Source organism: Pelodiscus sinensis, chromosome 1 (assembly GCF_052426305.1).
Source record: "Pelodiscus sinensis isolate ZL-2025 chromosome 1, ASM5242630v1, whole genome shotgun sequence".
Lineage (NCBI taxonomy): Eukaryota > Metazoa > Chordata > Testudines > Trionychidae > Pelodiscus > Pelodiscus sinensis.
In genome coordinates this window covers 246,412,249-246,430,816 of record NC_143052.1, presented here as the reverse complement: position 1 = coordinate 246,430,816, position 18,568 = coordinate 246,412,249, and the positions used below count along the sequence as shown (strand labels likewise).

The 18,568-nt window shown below is 38.1% G+C and overlaps 1 protein-coding gene across 1 annotated transcript in view; it reads left to right on the top strand.

The window, feature by feature from the left end:
- Nucleotides 1-13,589, top strand: part of TNFSF13B (TNF superfamily member 13b) — a 40,435-nt gene extending 26,846 nt beyond the window's left edge. The window contains exons 4-8 of the mRNA XM_075918727.1: nt 81-186; nt 11,027-11,083; nt 11,363-11,475; nt 11,819-11,969; nt 13,240-13,589. Coding sequence (XP_075774842.1) covers nt 81-186; nt 11,027-11,083; nt 11,363-11,475; nt 11,819-11,969; nt 13,240-13,352 — 540 coding nt within the window. The 3' untranslated portion in view covers nt 13,353-13,589. The remainder of the gene's footprint in view (nt 1-80; nt 187-11,026; nt 11,084-11,362; nt 11,476-11,818; nt 11,970-13,239) is intronic.
- Nucleotides 13,590-18,568: the final 4,979 nt, after the last annotated feature.

Sequence of the window (18,568 nt, the reverse complement as noted above, 5' to 3'; positions counted from 1 at the left end):
GCCTTTGAGACCTACTCTTGGTTGTTAAAATGAGTCTTTGAAGCTGCTTTCCCCACGCTAACCTTTTTTGTCATTGTCAGGAAATCAGGCTCCCTGTTTTTGAGCCAGGTGAAGGTGATGCAGAGAGAGGCTGGAGTAGGGGCAGAAGCAGAGAGAGAAGGTCCGTTCTGCCTGCAGAAGAAATAGGTAAGTGACAAGGTGGGTAGGACTGCTGGAGGAAAATGTGTGGATACTGGAGAGACATGAGGATAGGTTTGAAAGGAGAGGAAAAAGGCAGAGCTTGACCTACGTTCTCAACTGGAAGAAATAGCAATTCAGTGTCCCCCATTGCTGTACACCACTGTTATAGAGTTAATGGTGGTAACTCGAAACATAATGACCCAAATGGACTGTTAATCCTTTGCCTAATGCACTTTGAGCATTGAACTTTAGGCAGGTTTTTAGATATGATTCCAACTTGCTCCTCATAATTCAGTCATCTCTCCTTAGTGAATCAGTCCAGAGCAGTAAATTCACACGACTCTAAACTGTTCAGCAGGTTTTTTTCTTTAGATCCTAATAAAGTCACTTTTCTTGTAATAGTTACCAGTTTCCGCATGAAAGAGAGAAGTGGCGGAACAGCTTCACAGCTTTGTTTGGGGAAGTTTTAAGTTTTTACCGAGAACAGCTAATTTGGTACCTGTCAAAAGAGGCAGAAGAAGAAGAACCCACCAGACTAGTCACTTGCTCCAAATATTCCCCTTTAAAAATACAACTGCTTCTGTGTTGACAAGGTGATGTTTAGAAAAAGTTATATTAGAACTAACTCTCTCATGGCTTTAAGTCTATTTGAGGCTTCATGGAAAACTTTAGAAATTCTTGAGCAAAATGAGTTCTAATATTATGATTTTAATGGAATAGTTTTTCCCATTGGTGAAAGATTAAAGCTTTATTATGCTCTCAAGTTTATTCATGACCCATCAAATTAATAGGCATATAAGTGTATTGAGTGCTAACATTGTCCCTATAGTTCTCAGAGTTAGCACACTTTTTATTTGAATAGAGACCCTGTTTACCTCCCCGTATTACCTTAATTTAGCTAAAGGGGGTTTGTAAATTGATAAAATCAGTGCAATCCTCATGTGGATGCTCTCTTAAATTAGTTTGACTGGAAGTTGGTTTAATTTGATTCAGTAACTGATTTAATTAAATCAGGACAATTTGTATGTACATCAGCCCTAAGTCAGAATTTAAGCGATCAGCCAGAAACACATTTTAAATAAAATGGGATGTTTTGTGTAACTGAAATTTCATTTAGCAGGTTAAAGCCCAGATACTGTATATTCAATTACTTTCCCTTGAGTCCCCAAAAAGAAAATATTGTGTTTACTGAGGACCTAATCCAAAACCTGTGAATTCAATGGGATTTTTATAGTTGGCTTACTAGACTTTGGATCAGGTCTTCAGTTTAATAAAACCCTTAATCAAATTATTATTAGTCTTTCTTTGTATTACCATGGTCTCAGCCATAGACCAGGACCCCACTGTGCTAAGCTCTGTACAGAACAAAAGGACAGTCTATGCCCCCAAAGACCTTATAATCTAAGTATAAAACATGGGACAGCAGAGGGAGCCAGACAGATGGGGAACCCAGGAAATAATGTATTGCTCAGTGTGATAGGCTGTGATCTCAGCACACCAGCCACCAAATGCGTGTTCAGTTTTTTGGTATGCCTCATCCCAAAAGAGAGTTTTAGGGAAAATGTGAAGGATAATGACATCTCTTTGTGGATGTTTATTGGGAGACTCTCCAAACCATGAGGGGCTGAATGGGAGCAAGAGCAAGAAAGTGCTTGAGCACTGTTAGCCAATGAGAGGTGGGAGCTGATATTTTGATAACAAATGCAAAATGATGAGTAGAGTGGACATAGACTATGAAGGACCTTGAAAGTGAGGTCAAATTGCATATTTTTAATGCAATAGAGAAAGGGACAGCAGTGGAGAAACTACAAGAGGGATGAACTGGTCAAAGCAACAGGCTAGAAAAAATATCTTTGTAGCAGGATTCTGAATGGATCTGAGTGGGGCAGGACTGCATTTGTCAAGGCCTGAAAAAGGATCTTGCAGTAATCAAGCTGCAAGATGATGAAACAAGAGTTTTAGTGATGTGACTGGATAGGAACGCTGTATCTTAAGAGTACTATGCAGAACAAATCTGAAGTATAAGAAAACTTAGTGCTCTTTCTTCGGCCCCATCAAATTATCGCATGTCATCAGTCACCCACAAGTATCCCCAATTTATCAGTCCTCACTTCTGGTTTCAAGTTAGCTTAAATAAAGATAACTTTTAATTGGCCTAATATGGAGAATAGAATCATAAAATGAAAACTGATTTAAAAGAAAAAATTATACTGAGTCAGTTATTGCTACAAATGTCACTAATGAGGCCCCACAATTTAGGTTACTGAGTATTGGTGAAGCAAATTGAAAACCTGGTATACTGCGTCCTTTTGTGGCTCCCAGGAATATTGTGTGCATTTTCCAGTCCCAAAGGTCTGCATAGTCTCCAGAAGGAACTACTTTGAAACAAATCTCTCTAGAAAGAGGTCAAAATGAGGCAGATGCTGAAATGAGACACATCTTAATAGGATTATCTCTCTTCTGTTTTGAATGCAATGTTGTGGTGACATCAGCTTGCCAGTGTTCACTAACAAACTCTATGTTCCTGGATCCAGTGTTTTGGCCCTGCAAGGTTCACAAACATCAATGCAGATAGGCTTATGGCAGAGGGGTGGGAATAACCAGAAAGGATGGTGGTGTTCATGGTGCTGAATCATCTCACATTTAGTCATGGCAAGGGGGTTACTGCAGATTCAGTCTTTAAGTCCTCCCACATTTTGGTGCCTCCCCAATCCTTATAGGTACTGAACCAAACTCTGGATTATGCATCATTCATTTTGAAGTCATAATCTTAAAGTGAAGCATGTGCTTACGTGCTTTACTAGTTCAAGGCCTTAAAGCAACTTAACAGTAAAATATTTTTATGAATATATTAGTTTCTAATGGTCTCACAATTTACTTTAGCTCATATGTGATCATTGCCCATTGTTCACTGATAACTATCTTGGTTTAACAAAATAGTTAATAGTTGATAGAAAATTTAATCTAAAATGTTGTGTTATTGACATATCTCTTCATTAGGCAGTAGATAAAAACAGTATTTTAAATAAGAATCTAGTTTTGATAATATTTTGTTCAAACCTTTTTTTATTAATTTTAGATATAAAAAACCAAATGTCTGAAATGTATGTAACATCATTCATCCCATATACACAATCCAGCAGTTGTGTGCATGGAATTCCTGTTTTAATTTTTTTTTTTTTCATTTGCTGGAAGTTCTGCATGTTAAAATGGCCATACAGTAGGGTTTTGATTACCATGAAGAGAGAAACAAAAATGAGCACATCACAATTATGGTCTTTTAAAAGCTCATTTTGGAAGATGCTACTATTATTTTTTATAATATATAATCATCAGTGCTAGTACAACATGTACCTTTGGAAGTTAAAAGCTCAAATGGATTGTTTGTTTCTACCAACTGTTCCAAATATAGCCTTATGGTTATCACTCACAGATAGAACTATTGCTGCATTGAGTGGGAATTAATAGACAACTGCAAAGAGTACATATAATTAGAATCCAGACAGATAAATCATAAAACCATTTATGACAGCACTTTTTTTAAAGAGCAGTATCTATCTATCTTTCTGACAGAGGAAAATATAGAGTCTTCAGCACAACTGAAACTAACACTATATTAAACATCATGGTTACATTCATTCATTTTGTGCCAACATGTTTTCTGCTGGAGATACAGGAACCCAGATGTCCAGAAACAAGAATGTGGTTTTTGATTATCTGGGCCAAATTATTTATCTATATGTGCCAAGGTTTCATTCACATCCACTGTGTAGGCCTGAGTCTGATCTCCTTTCCACCAGTGTGACGCAAGAATAACTTTGATACCAGAGAAAAATAAGGGATATCAGAATCAAGGCTCCTGTAATTTTAAGCTTTGGTAAAGTGGTTTTTGTGTGTGTTTGTCGTGGTTGTTCCATGAACTAACAGCAAATATTTACTGTGGTATAAATATTTACTGAGAAGTCACAAAAGCACCTACAGGATGAACCTCTCTAATCCAGCACACTCTAGTCCAACAATATCCATGGTCCAGCATGATTTTAGCTAGACAGATGTCCACTTACCATGGGTGTAGCCACGTTTCCCATGGTCCCATAAAGTTTGTTTGCAGTCATCAGTGTTGGCTCTCAATATTCTGTGCTGTTATTTAGCTCTAATTTATTCCTAAATGTCTTCTAAGACCCTAGTAAGCAGTGGAAATGTTGGTAATACTGCTAGACAATATTGACCTTCTGTGGTTTGGTAAATTCTCTGGTTTGGCATCGGTCAGGTCCTGAGGGTACTAGACTAGAGAGGTTCAAACTGTACTGACATTTCCATAACAAAAGTCTTGGCCTTCCTTTAGCCACAGAACATTTCCAACTCATTCAAACATCACTACAATAGCGTATTATATTATACAAGCCACTCCAGCTACTGTCAAGCTCCTTTTCTGCAGATGCCCATGTCCAGACTAAATAATTAACAGCATGCGAATTTCAGTGTTAGCTAACACTAGTTGCTACCTGTTGTCTGTTTCCTCTATTCCAGAACAGCCTTACCAGAAAAAAGACAGGTGGTAACAAATATGGTTTTAATTAGGCCACAGCTGTATTCACATATAATATCTGGGTACACTGGGTTCACAGCTTACTGTTTTCCACATACTCCTCATCCTGGTCCCTGCTGTCCCACAGCTGTGCCTTAGCCACTCTCTACTTGTAGGAGCTATGAAAAGAAAGGGTTGGCTCCCCACCATTTGACACAGGAGCTCCAACCCCACTTTCTCAACTCTGATAAGGAATGACTTTTTCCTTTTCCCAACCAAATCCCTTCTATAGCATCTGCTAAGAGTTTTGTATGCTAAGTTGTGACATTATAACAAAAGCTACCATTTAGTCATGGGTATTTTTAATACAAAACATGGACAAGTCATGGACCAGAAACAAAAATTCTCCACCTGTAACCTGTCTATCACTTGTACTATAAATGCCCCTGACTAAATCTTAGTTTGGGGGCTGCTGCTCTGGGCCTCTCTGGGGGGAGAGAGCTGCTGCCTTGTCTGGGGCCAGTGGCATCAACTGCTGGGGATGCCCTCCAGGTGCACTGGGGACCGCTGCTGGGGGTCACTGAACTGTGGCTGCTCCCCTGGAACTGTTGCTCAGACAGTCTGACTGTCAGAGCAGTAGCTGGTGCGGCAGGCTGTGGGGCCACTGGTATGGCTAACCCGGGGGCCAGCTGCCACAGAAGTCAGCAGTCAAAGGAAGTAATGGAATCCATCACTTCCATGACAGTCACTGTGTCCTAATTATAACCTAACCCTCTTGCTCTTCCTCACTGTTTTCCAGACCTGTTGTGGGGAAGGCGAAAAAACCCACCCTGCTGTAGTCAATCTTACCTTCCCATTCCACAAGAGAAAAAAGGGAGTGACTATCATAATGGCTATGTCTAGACTACAGGCTTCTTTCGGAAGAAGCTTTTCTGGAAGAGATCTCCTGAAAAAACTTCTTCCGAAAGGGAGCGTCCACCCTACCAAAGTGCACCGAAAAAGCGATCTGCGTTTTCGAAAGATAAGGTCCACACTGAATGGACGTTATTTCACATTTAAGCTGCGATTACTATGGATGGAGTGGTCACCCGGGCACCTGTGCTTTTTCCTCTTTCCTCTTCTTTCCAAAGAACTCCCTCTCCCTGTCCACAGATGCCTTTTTCCAGAAGAGCTCCTTCGGAAAAAGGCTTCTTCCTCGTAGAAAGAGGTTTACCAATTTTGGAAAAACCACTCTGTTCTTTCGATTTTTGTTTCCGAAAGGACATGATTGCAATGTGGACATTTTTTTTCAGAAAAAACGGCTATTTTTCCAAAAAAAATCCTTTATAGTGTAGACATAGCCAATGTCCACAGCAGATTATAAGGATGCCCACTCTTTTTGCAGATGCTATGGAAAGGTGGGTGCAGTTCTCAAGAAGTTCTCCTTCTTATCTGAGAAAGAAATGGAGTTTGTTTCTGCTGACAGCAGTGTAAGTCAAAGAGGAACCAACTCTTCCTCGACCACAGAGCATGAAGGGACTTAATCCAGGACATGCATTTCAACATGAGAGATCCAATTTACTGCCTGGATGAACCAATATTATGCATATTATGTGAAATTATGGGCACTCCAAAATAGTTATTCAAAAGTAAGCTGTCCCTTTATAAAACAAAAACATTCTAAAGTGCAAATAATATGTGCATAAAATATTTGGGGTAAATTACATAGCAAATCACTTATTATGTGGAACACGCCACAGTAATGGTCACTCTATTAAGAGCAACGAATATTTTGGGAATATTCATTAGCTCTGCGTCACATTCCTAAATATAACTGAACTAACTGTCTTTATACAGGGTTTATGCTGTCTTTGCTAGTTTATATATCTAAATTATTTATAGTCCTAAATGCCAGATTAACCAGTTTTAAAAATATACATTTGAATTATACATGGCTATTCCATCATTCCCTTCTACAGATGAAAAATAAAGCAAGCAGCTCCTGGAAGAAAAATGGGAGGAAAGAAAGAAGACTCCACTTTGTGTGGAATTATACAGTATTAAGGCATGTTTCAGAAAGTCCACTGAAAATACATGAGGCCCATGCAAGAAAGGAGGGGTGTGTTGAAATCCTTTTAACATAGCATCTGTTCACAGATACCTAGCGAACTAATGCCAGTGTTTTCAAACTTGGGTTACCTAAGACATGCCTAAATTGTGTCCTAAAGTCGTGTTTAGGCATCTACATTAATAGTTTTTTTTCAAAGTTACTGAATGTTACCAAGTCTTTGACATTTGTGAATTCTCAGAGTTTTGCACCTCAGGCCACTTTTAATTAGTACCATGATTCCGCCATATGTACCTAACTTTAGGCATTCACGCTTTAAAATTTCTTCAAGAATTAACATATTGTAAGGTTAGGTCTCAACTTATAGGACACAGGTGACTGTAAATAAGGTTATGTAAAATCGTTGTGGGAGGGGATGTGATAATATTAATATAAAGTCTCTGATCATGTATAGATGTATACACTAAGCTAGTCTGCAGTCCCATGTGTAAAAAACATGTTGCAAAAGCAGCAGCTTGCACTAGACTGGCAGGGCAGCCCTTTCTGGTGTTTTGGAAAATAAGCATGCATTGCTCAGCTGGACAGGCCACATCCTTTTAAGTTCTGTCTGTGGTTTGTTAATGCATCTGAAGTCTGTAACTTCAGAAGTGTCTGTTTAGCTTAGGGAAGAGACATTACATTCTGACACTTGGTTTCTATAACATTTTCTCCTGGAGGTGTACAAGTTAGAAAAACTTACATTACGAGAAGAACAGCTCTTTTCTGAATGGGGTCCTAAAAGATTATCAAATGCTGCAGGTGCAATGTGTGCTGTTGTCATGAGGATGTAATCTGTTTTCCTTGGATAGTATAATACATTTTTAGATTACCTTACTGTCGTAATCATGGTGACATTATTAATTATTATATTTTAGAAAATGGCGTGACCCACAAAGTTGGAACAATGATCTGAATTTTCAGAATTTTGGGTGTTCAAACAAGGATTTTTTACTCATTCCAATTCACTATTATAGTTACTATTTGTTCATTTTGTGTTTGGCATTGCATTTTGAGTAAGCCGTAGCTCCTTTTTGAAATAGATTGACAATCAGTTCTTAGTGGAACTAACGTGTTGCTGAGGTCCTAGAGGAAATAGTTTTCTTCCTTATTTCCTGTTTTAACAAGTAGTAATCTTACTCCTTATGACCCTGATTCAGCAAAATATTTAAACAGCTGCTCAACTTTAAACATGTGAGTAGTCTCATTAAATATAGCAAAGCAAAGTATTTTGCTGGATTGTGACCTGTTGCTCCTACATTTCAAAAAGGTTTCAAAAAACTGCTGCTTTTCATAGTTCTGAAATAGACTTTGTTTTCTTGGATACTGCTGTGGTTTAATTTGTGTTTTTAAATAAGAGATTCAGATTGCTAATTAGCATTTGCTTTAGCACCAGTGAACAAAACTTTATAATCTGTTGTCTCTCCTTATAAAAGGTAAATGGTTATATTCCAAGAGATGTAATCATTATCATCTAGATGCACAAAAAGATTTAAACAAACAGATGGGTTTTCTGTAGTGGTTATAATTAGTAATACATTATGTTTGATAATATTCGGGTATTTTTATTATGAAAAAGTTTCTCAGATGATATCAAACATTTAAGTTATTACTGCTTTAATAATTACATGGTAGTGTCCTACAATGATGAGTAGTTTTGTGAGGTGGTAGTAATAAAAATACAAGGCCAAATCTTCAGCAGGTGCACATAAGCATAGTTCAATTAAAGCTAATGGAGTTAGGCTGATTCATACCAGTTGAGTATCTGGTCCTGTGTATTTTACACACACTCACACAAAAAATTGCTGCAAACATCACCAGAATTAGCAGCAAAAGAAGCAGGACCACACATCTGACACCAGATCTTGTCTCAGTCCTTTAAAAGAAAGTTACCTATTCAAGAAGTATCTGATTTTTCTGAAGGCTAGAAAGAAATGTGTAATCTGCACTCAGTTTGGGCGCTAGTGAATAGATAATGTGGCTCAGTCATAAGGAATTCAGATCTTAAAGAGAAGAATGAATTAATTATAATGCCTTTTATAAGAGGCTGATATTTCCTCTTTGACACTGCTGTGCACTACCAGGAAATTGTATTTTGCTTGTATTTGAAAAGCTTCTCTTTCAGTGAAGTGCTTTTATTATGAGAGAAGAAGTAAGGAGAAGTTTACCCAGGGTTTTTTTTCCATGTGAGAAGGGCAGGGATTTTTTTTAAGCCCTTAAGCTTTTCATTCTTGTAAGAATTTAAAAAATTCTAAATATATCTGATATTCCATAGAATACAGGGCCAAATGTTCTGATATTCCATAGACTATGAGGCCAAATTTTCTGTGCCTCTTATGATTATTAGTATCTTAGTGTATGGCTATACTAGCCACCCTAGTTCGGCACTCCTCCTGCAATGAGTAACGGTAGTTTGAATGAAGAGTGTTAATTCAAACTACCTAGTCCGTGCTGCGTGTAGCTGCAGGCAGGTAGTTCAAGCTACTGGGCATTTAAAAATGGCAGCATCCAGGAACATGCAAATGAAGCTGGGATATGTAAATCCCAGGCTTCATTTGAAAGTTCGAATGACTACATTAGCCATCCTAGTTCGAACTAGGGTGGCTAGTGTAGCCATACCCTTAGACTTCTAGTAGTCCTGCTGGCAATGTTAGCTAGCATATGCATGATAACATAGTGCACACCACCTTAATATGTATTACAAACACCATATTATTTCAAATTGATGTTACTATTGTATACATTATATTGTTTATGAACACTGAGTAGTTGTGTTAACTCAGCAGCGTTATGCTTTCCCTAAAACGCTATATACTCTTGTTCTACCCATGCTAAAGTGTATATCCCACAACACTTTGCAAAACTTTTGGCACAGGCAAATACAAAGCCTGTCAGAGATAAGATATATTGTATTAGTATTGTATCCTGGTATATGTAGGAAGAGTTTTCATGCCAGTTGGTGCCTGGATTGTGGCATCCAAGACAAAGATGGGAAAGGAACAAGCTGAAACAGAAAACATGGCAAAAAGCTGATAGGCAAGTTAAGTCTTGGTTGACATATAAAATGTTGTATAACTTTTAAACAGCAATACTGTGTATACAGCTAATCTTGACTACCTCATTTCAGAGCAAAATTAAATGCTGCAAGACTCTGCTCTCCAAATCAGTACTGTATTAATTCTCTTTTCTGCATTATACTGCTTTGTCTTTGACTAATAATTTTGACTAAGATTGGTTATTTGGTCTCTTGAGTAATTTCAATATCAAACCAAAAAGATAGTTAAGCAATTGGCTATAACATTTTAGTTTTTTTGGTTTTTGTTTTTGTTTTAAATAGGACTGCTTGTGGAGCAGTAGCAGTAAGGGTGGCAGAATTTGCTCACAGATTATGTGCTTCAGGAAGTGAGATTGAACATATTAGGAATTTTTTCTTTGTTTCTTTTTATTGACTTTTTTATGTAATACCGTTATAGTTTGAAAGTAACAGTAAAGCATAAGGCTTAACTGATATCTGTGCTTAGGTAATACAATTTTCTGAAATTATGATTCCAGGTACTTATCTGTGGGAGATTTCTTTAAGGTGCCTTAAATTGTATTTGCCTGTTATACAAATGCCACAATATTGCTTACATTTCTATGACTAAATTTGTATCATGTATTTCTATCCAAAGCATGCAATGTTAAAGCTTTAAAGCAATGGATAAGTTTTGGCAAGTACTAAGTTTTATAGCTGTAACTGCAACACTTTATTTTATAAACATTTGTTATTACCTCTTTCATGATTAGGCAATTTCATTAAAATCCCATTGTTTTATCTCACTCTTTTAGGAATGTAATATGAAATGAATTCATATTCACACTGACTTTTTCTTTCGCTATTATGTGAAACTAAAAACCTCTTGCAATTGCTACAAAAATCCTTTGAAAGACCAACATCCATCACAACTGACAATAGGGGTTCAGATAGAAATGTAACTAAGTTGAAGGAGCCAAAGCATCTAAACTCATTTATGAATTTCTCCAGTACTCTTTAATGTGAAAATCTGGTGGCTGTTCTGCACATTTGACAAATATCTGCCACAAGAAGAAATGGTTCCACATAGTGCGAATAAGAGTGTTTCCCTCATGTGTAGATTTTATTTTTACCCTCCCAGGATCTTAAACTATTCTTCTAATTATATTCCCTCACTTGTTTTCTTTGATTACAAAGGAGCGTTCTTTTTTTTTCTTTTCAGTGCTACAGGCCTGTTTGCAATTGATTGCTGATAGCACAAGTAACATTGAGCAAAAAGGTAACAATACTTTCCACATATTTTCTACTCAAACACCAGGCTAACCAATAAGTGGTATTTAGTGGTATTTTGATTAATACAATGCTGTTACAAAAAAAAAAAAAGAATTTTGGGACTGGATAATTCCCCCTAATCTCTTCCGCATTTAAATGTGAAAATCCCCTTCTCTAAACTGTGCTTTTTTTCAAAGATCAGTATTGTTTTTGAATTTTGACCAAAGGAAACTAGAAGGAACTACTTACTTTTAATTTTTTTACCATACATTTTTCTTTCTTTTAGATGATTCAAGCATTGTTCCATGGCTTCTTAGCTTTAAAAGAGGAACAGCTCTGGAAGAGCAAGGAAATAAAATATTGGTCAAAGAAGCAGGTTATTTTTTCATATATGGTCAGGTAAGAATATTCACTTCGCTTTAATATTGTACTTTCACTGGGAATATGTAATGCACATTGGCTGTGTCTACACTGCACCCCTTTTCCGGAAAAGGGATGCAGATTAGACACTTCGGAATTGCAAATCTGCGGGGGATTTAAATATCCCCCGCGGCATTTGCATTTACATGGCTGACGCTTTTTTCCAGCTTGGGGATAAGCCGGAGAAAAGCGCCAGTCTAGACGCGATTCTCCGGAAAATAAGCCCTTATACTCGTCATATTAGCATCCCTTTTCCGGAAAGGGATGCCAATGTAGATGTAGCCCTTATGTCTGAAGTTTTCGTTTCTTTTTTGTTCTTCAGGTATTATATACAGATGCAACATTTGCTATGGGACATCTAATACAAAGAAAAAAAGCTCATGTTTTTGGTGATGATCTCAGTTTGGTGACATTATTTCGTTGCATCCAAAATATGCCTCTTTCTCATCCTAATAATTCTTGCTATACTGCTGGTAAGTATGAGTTTTTATCCTTCTTTTTCTATAAGAAAGCTGTACCCAATACAATTTGTGGTGATGCATGACTCGGGTTTCTGTGCGTTTTATTCCACTTGTCTGAAGAAGTGGGTTGTGCCCACGAAAGCTCATTGTTTGAGTGTTTTTATGTTACAGACTAACACAGCTACTCCTCTGAGACCTAATGAAAATATAGTTGATTCAGAAATCACCTTGCCTATAAAAGCATGGCATATTTTTGTTGGTGTGCAATTTTATTATATAGCTAATATAATTCTTACGAGTCCATTTTCAGATGTCCAAAATATGCATTTAGATACGGCAGTAGCCATTTTTGGCATCTCTGTTCTGCTTTAGTCAATCAGATATGGACTTGGGCATCTCTAGGTTAAAGCACTCAGTATCAGCCTGACTTTATGCTTCTAATAAAGATGACTGGAGTCTTGTCTTATTGTCATAAGTGAAAACATGGTTAGACCAAAGTGGAGCATGTTTGACAGTCCCATCAGAAATATTGCATACAAATAAATCAAGATATTCACACCTGTACAGAATTAAAGCTTTTTATATTAGCAGAGCTCCAGAAGTCTGTTGTGTGCTATAAACTATGGTGTGCTATCCGGGCAGGATTTAAAGAACCATTTTTGCAGCCAGTCAAACTATTTTACCAATTCTCTTTTAATTATCTTTATTCTCTAGACTTTTTTCCCCATCATTGTTTTGCAAGTTCTCTGTAAGAATATTTTCGTCTGTCTATTTATCTTGTACTCAAGGGTGTGATACGCAATGCACTTCAGCATAAATGAATACAGTAGATGGCAGCACAGTTCACCACAATAAAAGCTGTTCTAGGGCATGGTCATAGGATTGTACATTTGCTAAATGACACGTAGCAGGGAGCTAATTAGAAAGGAAAAAAATTTGCACAGAAATGTCTTAGTAATCACCAATTAGAAGACAAGAAATGTAAGACTAATACAAGGCAATGTATTGTGATTATGGTAACTTTTCTGAATGGTGGCAGTAGTTCTTTAAGATCAGAATATAATGATTAGGAAGTGATATTCAAATGTAAGGTCCAAATTATAGATGAATTTAAATGTGAGTTTTGCCTGAGTAAAGATTGCAAGATTGGATTGAATTATATCTTTTTTTTATTACAAATAATTTGTTTAGGTAATACAAAATATACTCTCTGAGTTCAGTCTATTGGAATATTACCATATATAAAATACCTGTTTTAAAGATATGTCAAATTCTTTTCCAGGCATTGCAAAATTAGAAAAAGGGGATGAACTTCAACTTACAATACCACGGAGAAGGGCCAAAATATCATTGGATGGAGATAGCACTTTTTTTGGTGCAGTTCGACTCCTGTGATGCTCTTTTACATTGCGTTTATCTCGGTTTTCATTTGTTTTTTATGTAATTGGGATGGGGGCAGGAAATACAGTTAGATTGAATTGGCAGCTTTTTTCTTTGGTTTGATGAGCCAGCCCAAAACAGGAACCCCAGCAGACTTACTTCTGATGTGACTGTCATGTGAATTACAAGAAATATAGGTTATTTTAGGCAATAGTAGAATAAACATATCAGTGACTGTACAGATACATCTTACAGCTTTGAAGCCAATTCTTGTCCATGAGGACTCAATGTTATGACTAAATCATTATTCAGCAAGTGCTGAATCCAGCAGGTGCTGAAGTAACAAAAGCAAGTCAACATAAACACTGCTCAGATTCACATTAAATTTTACATATTCAATATTAATAGCAAATAAGCAAACAATAAGAAAGAATCACCAAAGAGTAGAACCCTCAACATACATATTAGTTTACAGTAAATGAGAAATTGCTAAGTAATTTGCAGGCAAATACGAAACTGTACAATTGCCAGCCCAGTTTTTAGCATGGACTCTGAACTTTTAGAGGAAACTGAAATCAGATGCAGAAAGGGGGTTGGGGAAAGACTGACCAGGGGACTAGAGGAGAAGACATGGGACTGGGATAGGCAGTCCAAATGGGTGAGGACTTGCTGGGGAAGGAGACTGGGACGAGAAGCCTGAGTGGACAGTAGGGCTTTGTCTACACTACAGGGTTTTTGCGCAAGAAACCTTTTGCACAAAAGCACATCCAGACCTCAAAGCGCATTACAAAAGCTCAAGAAAGCTCTGATAGCCATTTTGTGAATGGCAACCCGAGCACCTGTGCTTTTTCCAATAGCGGTTTCTTGTACAAAAACCCCTTCTGAGTGTCCATGCCTGCCTTTTTGCGCAAGATCTGTAGTGCAAAAAGGAGTTGCTATTCATGGGAAGAGGAATAACTCTACCGGCAAAAGCCCTCTGTTCTGTCCATTTACTTGCACAAAAATGCACTTGAGGTGTGGACGCTTCACCAGTTTTTGCACAAAAATGGCTATTTTGTGCAAAAACCTTGTAGTGTAGACGTAGCCTCTGGGTATGGTCGTTTTTCCAAAAAAACACTGCAGTGTAGACATACCCCTACTATCCACACCACAGGGTTTTTTCCGACAGCAGTAAACCTCTTTCTATGAAGAAGAAGCCTTTTCCTGTAAGAGCTCTTTTGGAAAAAGGTGAGTGTAGATGCGGAAGAGGGTTTTTTCCCAAAGAGTCCTCCTGGAAAAAGCACAGGTGCCCTGATGGCCACTCCATCCATAGTAATCACAACTTAAATGTGAGAGAGAGTCTACATTGAATGGATGCTATCTTTCAAAAAAGCAGATTGCTTTTTCAATGCGCTTTTGCTGAGTGGACACACTCTTTTGAAAGAAGTTTTTCCAGAAGATCTCTTTCAGAAAAGCTTCTTCCGAAAGAAGCCTGCAGTCTAGACATAGCCTAGGACTGTTTTGCAGAGAGAAATGGGACTAGGTCAGGAGGACAATGGAAGGGAAAAGAAGGGACAGAGAGAGCCTGGAAGGGAGCAGAGATGGTGAAAATGGAATCAAGTTTAAGGGAAATTGGCAGAATTGTCTTTCCTACAGACACCCTAATAGAAGCCAAGAGACCTTTATTTCACTATTGCTCTATTGTTTATGAAACCCTTGTCATACAATCTGGAATGAGTCATAGCTAAGTGTGTTGAATTCAGGCCATACTGTCAGTAAACAGAGCAGACACACCCAAACTAGTGCTATATTCTATAATTAGATTTCACCAAGCCGGCCGCAAATGTGTGTTCCTAGAGCACTATACCAGCTTACCTTGGAACCATAGCCAGTTGCCTGAGCCACTCCAGCCCATCCTGTCACCCAGCAAACTGGACTTAATGAGGAAAGGCTATTAAAACAAAAAACTCAGCACAGTCATTTACTCTCAGCCACAAAGGGCCTCCCACTTATCCCAAGTCAAGGTACACTTCAGATCTCCCCAAAAACAATGCTAAAGCCAATTTCTTTAGCCAACTAAACTAAAGATTTTTTAGGTCAGAAAAAGAAATGAAAGTAGGTAATACACATAACAGGTGAATTAAAGTTTGTAAGTCCAAAATGATAGCAGTGATGTCTTCTAGTTTCTATATCTGTTTTCTCTGACAAGCAGCCAAATACTTACACTCATAGCACAGATTCTCACATTGATGATGAATGCATTTTGAGTCTTTCACCTCAGGGCACCATATCAAGGATAACTTGCTTTGAAATTGTCATTCCACTTCCTATATATAAATCCAGTTATAGTGCTATACATATGCAATTGCCTGCCATTACGTTCTAATAGCCAGAATAGGTAAATAAAAACAAAACAGATACACATCCAGCAAATTCTCATCTTAATACTAATACAAACCTCTGGTTGAGGGTTTATTAAGCATAGGTATACATATATAATGCAAATCAAGTTACAGGTATGTAAAGGCAATAGCACTAACATTTATTTGAACTATTCTGACAGCTGAATTGGCTTGATCCCATTACAATGTGGCTTGGCATTCTCTTGATTCCTTTTAGCACAAGGGAATGAGCCTATGTCTGCTAGCCCAATTAACAGCTCTTTGATAACCACACAAGTGACTTTGAGGTTTTGCCACAATGTTCATGCAAAATGTATAATGTCATGGCCACCTAGTGTTGATCTGTATTGAAGATGACAACCTACTACTGCTATCTTTTACTGCATTATCTCAAGTGGCAGATGTCCTTGATGGATTAAATACCTAGTCCATTTGGTGTATTTCAATGGACTACATGCTATGGCCAGATTCCACAGAATCTCACCTTTCATTTAATAACAAAAAGTACCTTTCTAGGCCTCATTATTGTGAAGAAAGCCTCCAAAATATGAACAGCCTGAAACTGATCATGGTTGATTTCCTTTGCTTGACACCAGCCTGAAACAAGCTCTGAAAGCTGTGAGCGCCTCCCTCTCCAAGTTAGGAAAGAGATGGAAACAGACACCACAATAATGATCATAAGCAAATAAAAAGATTTAGCAGACAAAATCTTGATTTAGTGACAAAATCTTAACTGCAAGATTCAGGCTGATTCAGACTACAGTTCCACTGCAATTAAAAACCAGTGGTGCTCACATGGCTCAGGCTAAGGGTCAAAGTTTAACTGCTGTGTAGATGTTCCATCTCTCCACTTGCAGGCTAAGATCCCAGGCTCCAGCCTGAGCCTGAACACCTATCTAGTGATGAAAGATTCCCTTAGCCTGTTCTCTGAGCCCCAGTCGGCTGGTACAGGCCAGCCATGAGTGTCTAATTACTGTGTAGACATACTTGGAGAGAAGTCAGAAATGTGAACAGGAAATAAACTGAGGGTTGACTTTGGAAATGAAATGCAGACTTGTACATCTGGAAAGGCAGATATCTACAAGGCAGAGTAAGCATTAATACCAACAGGCCTACAGAGCCTATGAAGATTAGATCTGAATTTGTGGTAAAATACACGAACAACAATAACAACAACAACAAAAGCATGATTTGAGACTATATATTTAGATTCTTCCTACCACCAAACAAGAAAGTAGATGAGAGCTGCTCTTTCTGAATCTGAAAAGACTACCTATCTAGCATAGTGCATTCCTTTCTATGCACATCAGTACCAGAAAGATGCAGATAAACTGGTTCAATTTCAGAGAAGAGTAGCAAAGATGATTAGAGAACTAAGAGACTGGCATATAAAGAGTGAATAAAAGAGCAAAATATGTATATCTTGGGTAAGAAACAGCTTGAGAAGGTCATGACAGCACATACGGGTACTGGAAAGGTGTAAACAGATTGTCACCTCATCTGAAAAAAGAAACCTAGCATGGGAAAAAGTTCTGAGAGGGGCAACAAAAATGATTAGGTGTTTGGAATGGCTGCCATATGAAGAGAGATTTAAAAAGACTTGGACTTTTCAGCATAGAAAAAATGGGACTAAGGGAGGATTTGATAAAGGTCTCTATGAAACATGACTGATGTGGGACGTGAATAAGGAAAAGTTATTTACTTGTTCCCCTAACATAAGAACTAGGGGTCGCTAAATGAAATTAATAGGTAGCAGGTTTAAAACAAAAGGAAGCATTTCTTTATGCAGCGCACAGTCAACCTGTGGAACTCCTTGCCAGAGGATGTTGTGAAGACAAGGTCTAATAGAGTTCAAAAAGGAACTGGATAAATTCATGGAGGTTAGGTCTGCATTGAGGCTGAATACCAATTTTGAAAAGCCAGTTCTTCACTTGCTGTTTAAATAGACTCTGAGACCCATCTTCTTCTGTTACTTCCCAAGTCTGCAACCACATGAAAAAAAAAAAGGTTACTTCTTACTGTACTGCAACTGTTGTTCTTTGAGATGTGGACACAGCTGTGTATTCCATGAACATCTTCCTCCCTTCTCATGCAAAGGAATGGAGGAAGGTCAGAGCAGTTCCACCCTGAAATAATCTTGTGAGGGGGCCAGAAAGAGGCATGAGGGCACATGCAAAAAGTTCTCTGTCTTAGTTACACATCTGTAAAACAGTGAGGAAAAGTACCTACCTGTCCTCCCCAACAAAAGTGTAACTAACCCCACCCATTTCCTTTGCCCGCCCATTTCCTTTGCCATTATATGAAGCACTAGCTAGCAGGATATTTTCCTTCACCCTTCAACCTGGAAGAGCACCAGTGGTCAAGAAGCAGGGTGGAGGGGCCATTTGGAGAACCAGCCAGCTCCTTCTCCCTTCTCTCCAGCACCAATTCACCATCTCTTCACATTCCTATCATCACTGTGACAACATTGTCTGACTCCAACACTCTCTGCTGTCACCTGCCATTCTCCTGAGACTGCAGTGATTCGCTGTCATGGAGTCAGGTACAACTTGATTGATCTGGCTTGCACTGCCAGTCCTATTGAGTTGCTCTTCCGTATTGTGATTTTAATCATGCTGCTTCCACTTATGGTTCTGTTGTTTCACTACCTTTCTACCTTATCCTTTCTCTGTTCCCTCCAAGCTGTCTCTCCCTCTGCTTCCTGCACAATCATATTTCCACTTGCCTTCTTTATCCCACTTCTTCCAACCTTCATACAAATGAAAGTCTAGGAAAGAGAGAGAGAGAATTTTCTAAACAGATTTGTAGCTACTTTAGCTCCACTACCTTATTTATCTTGGGAATCTCATC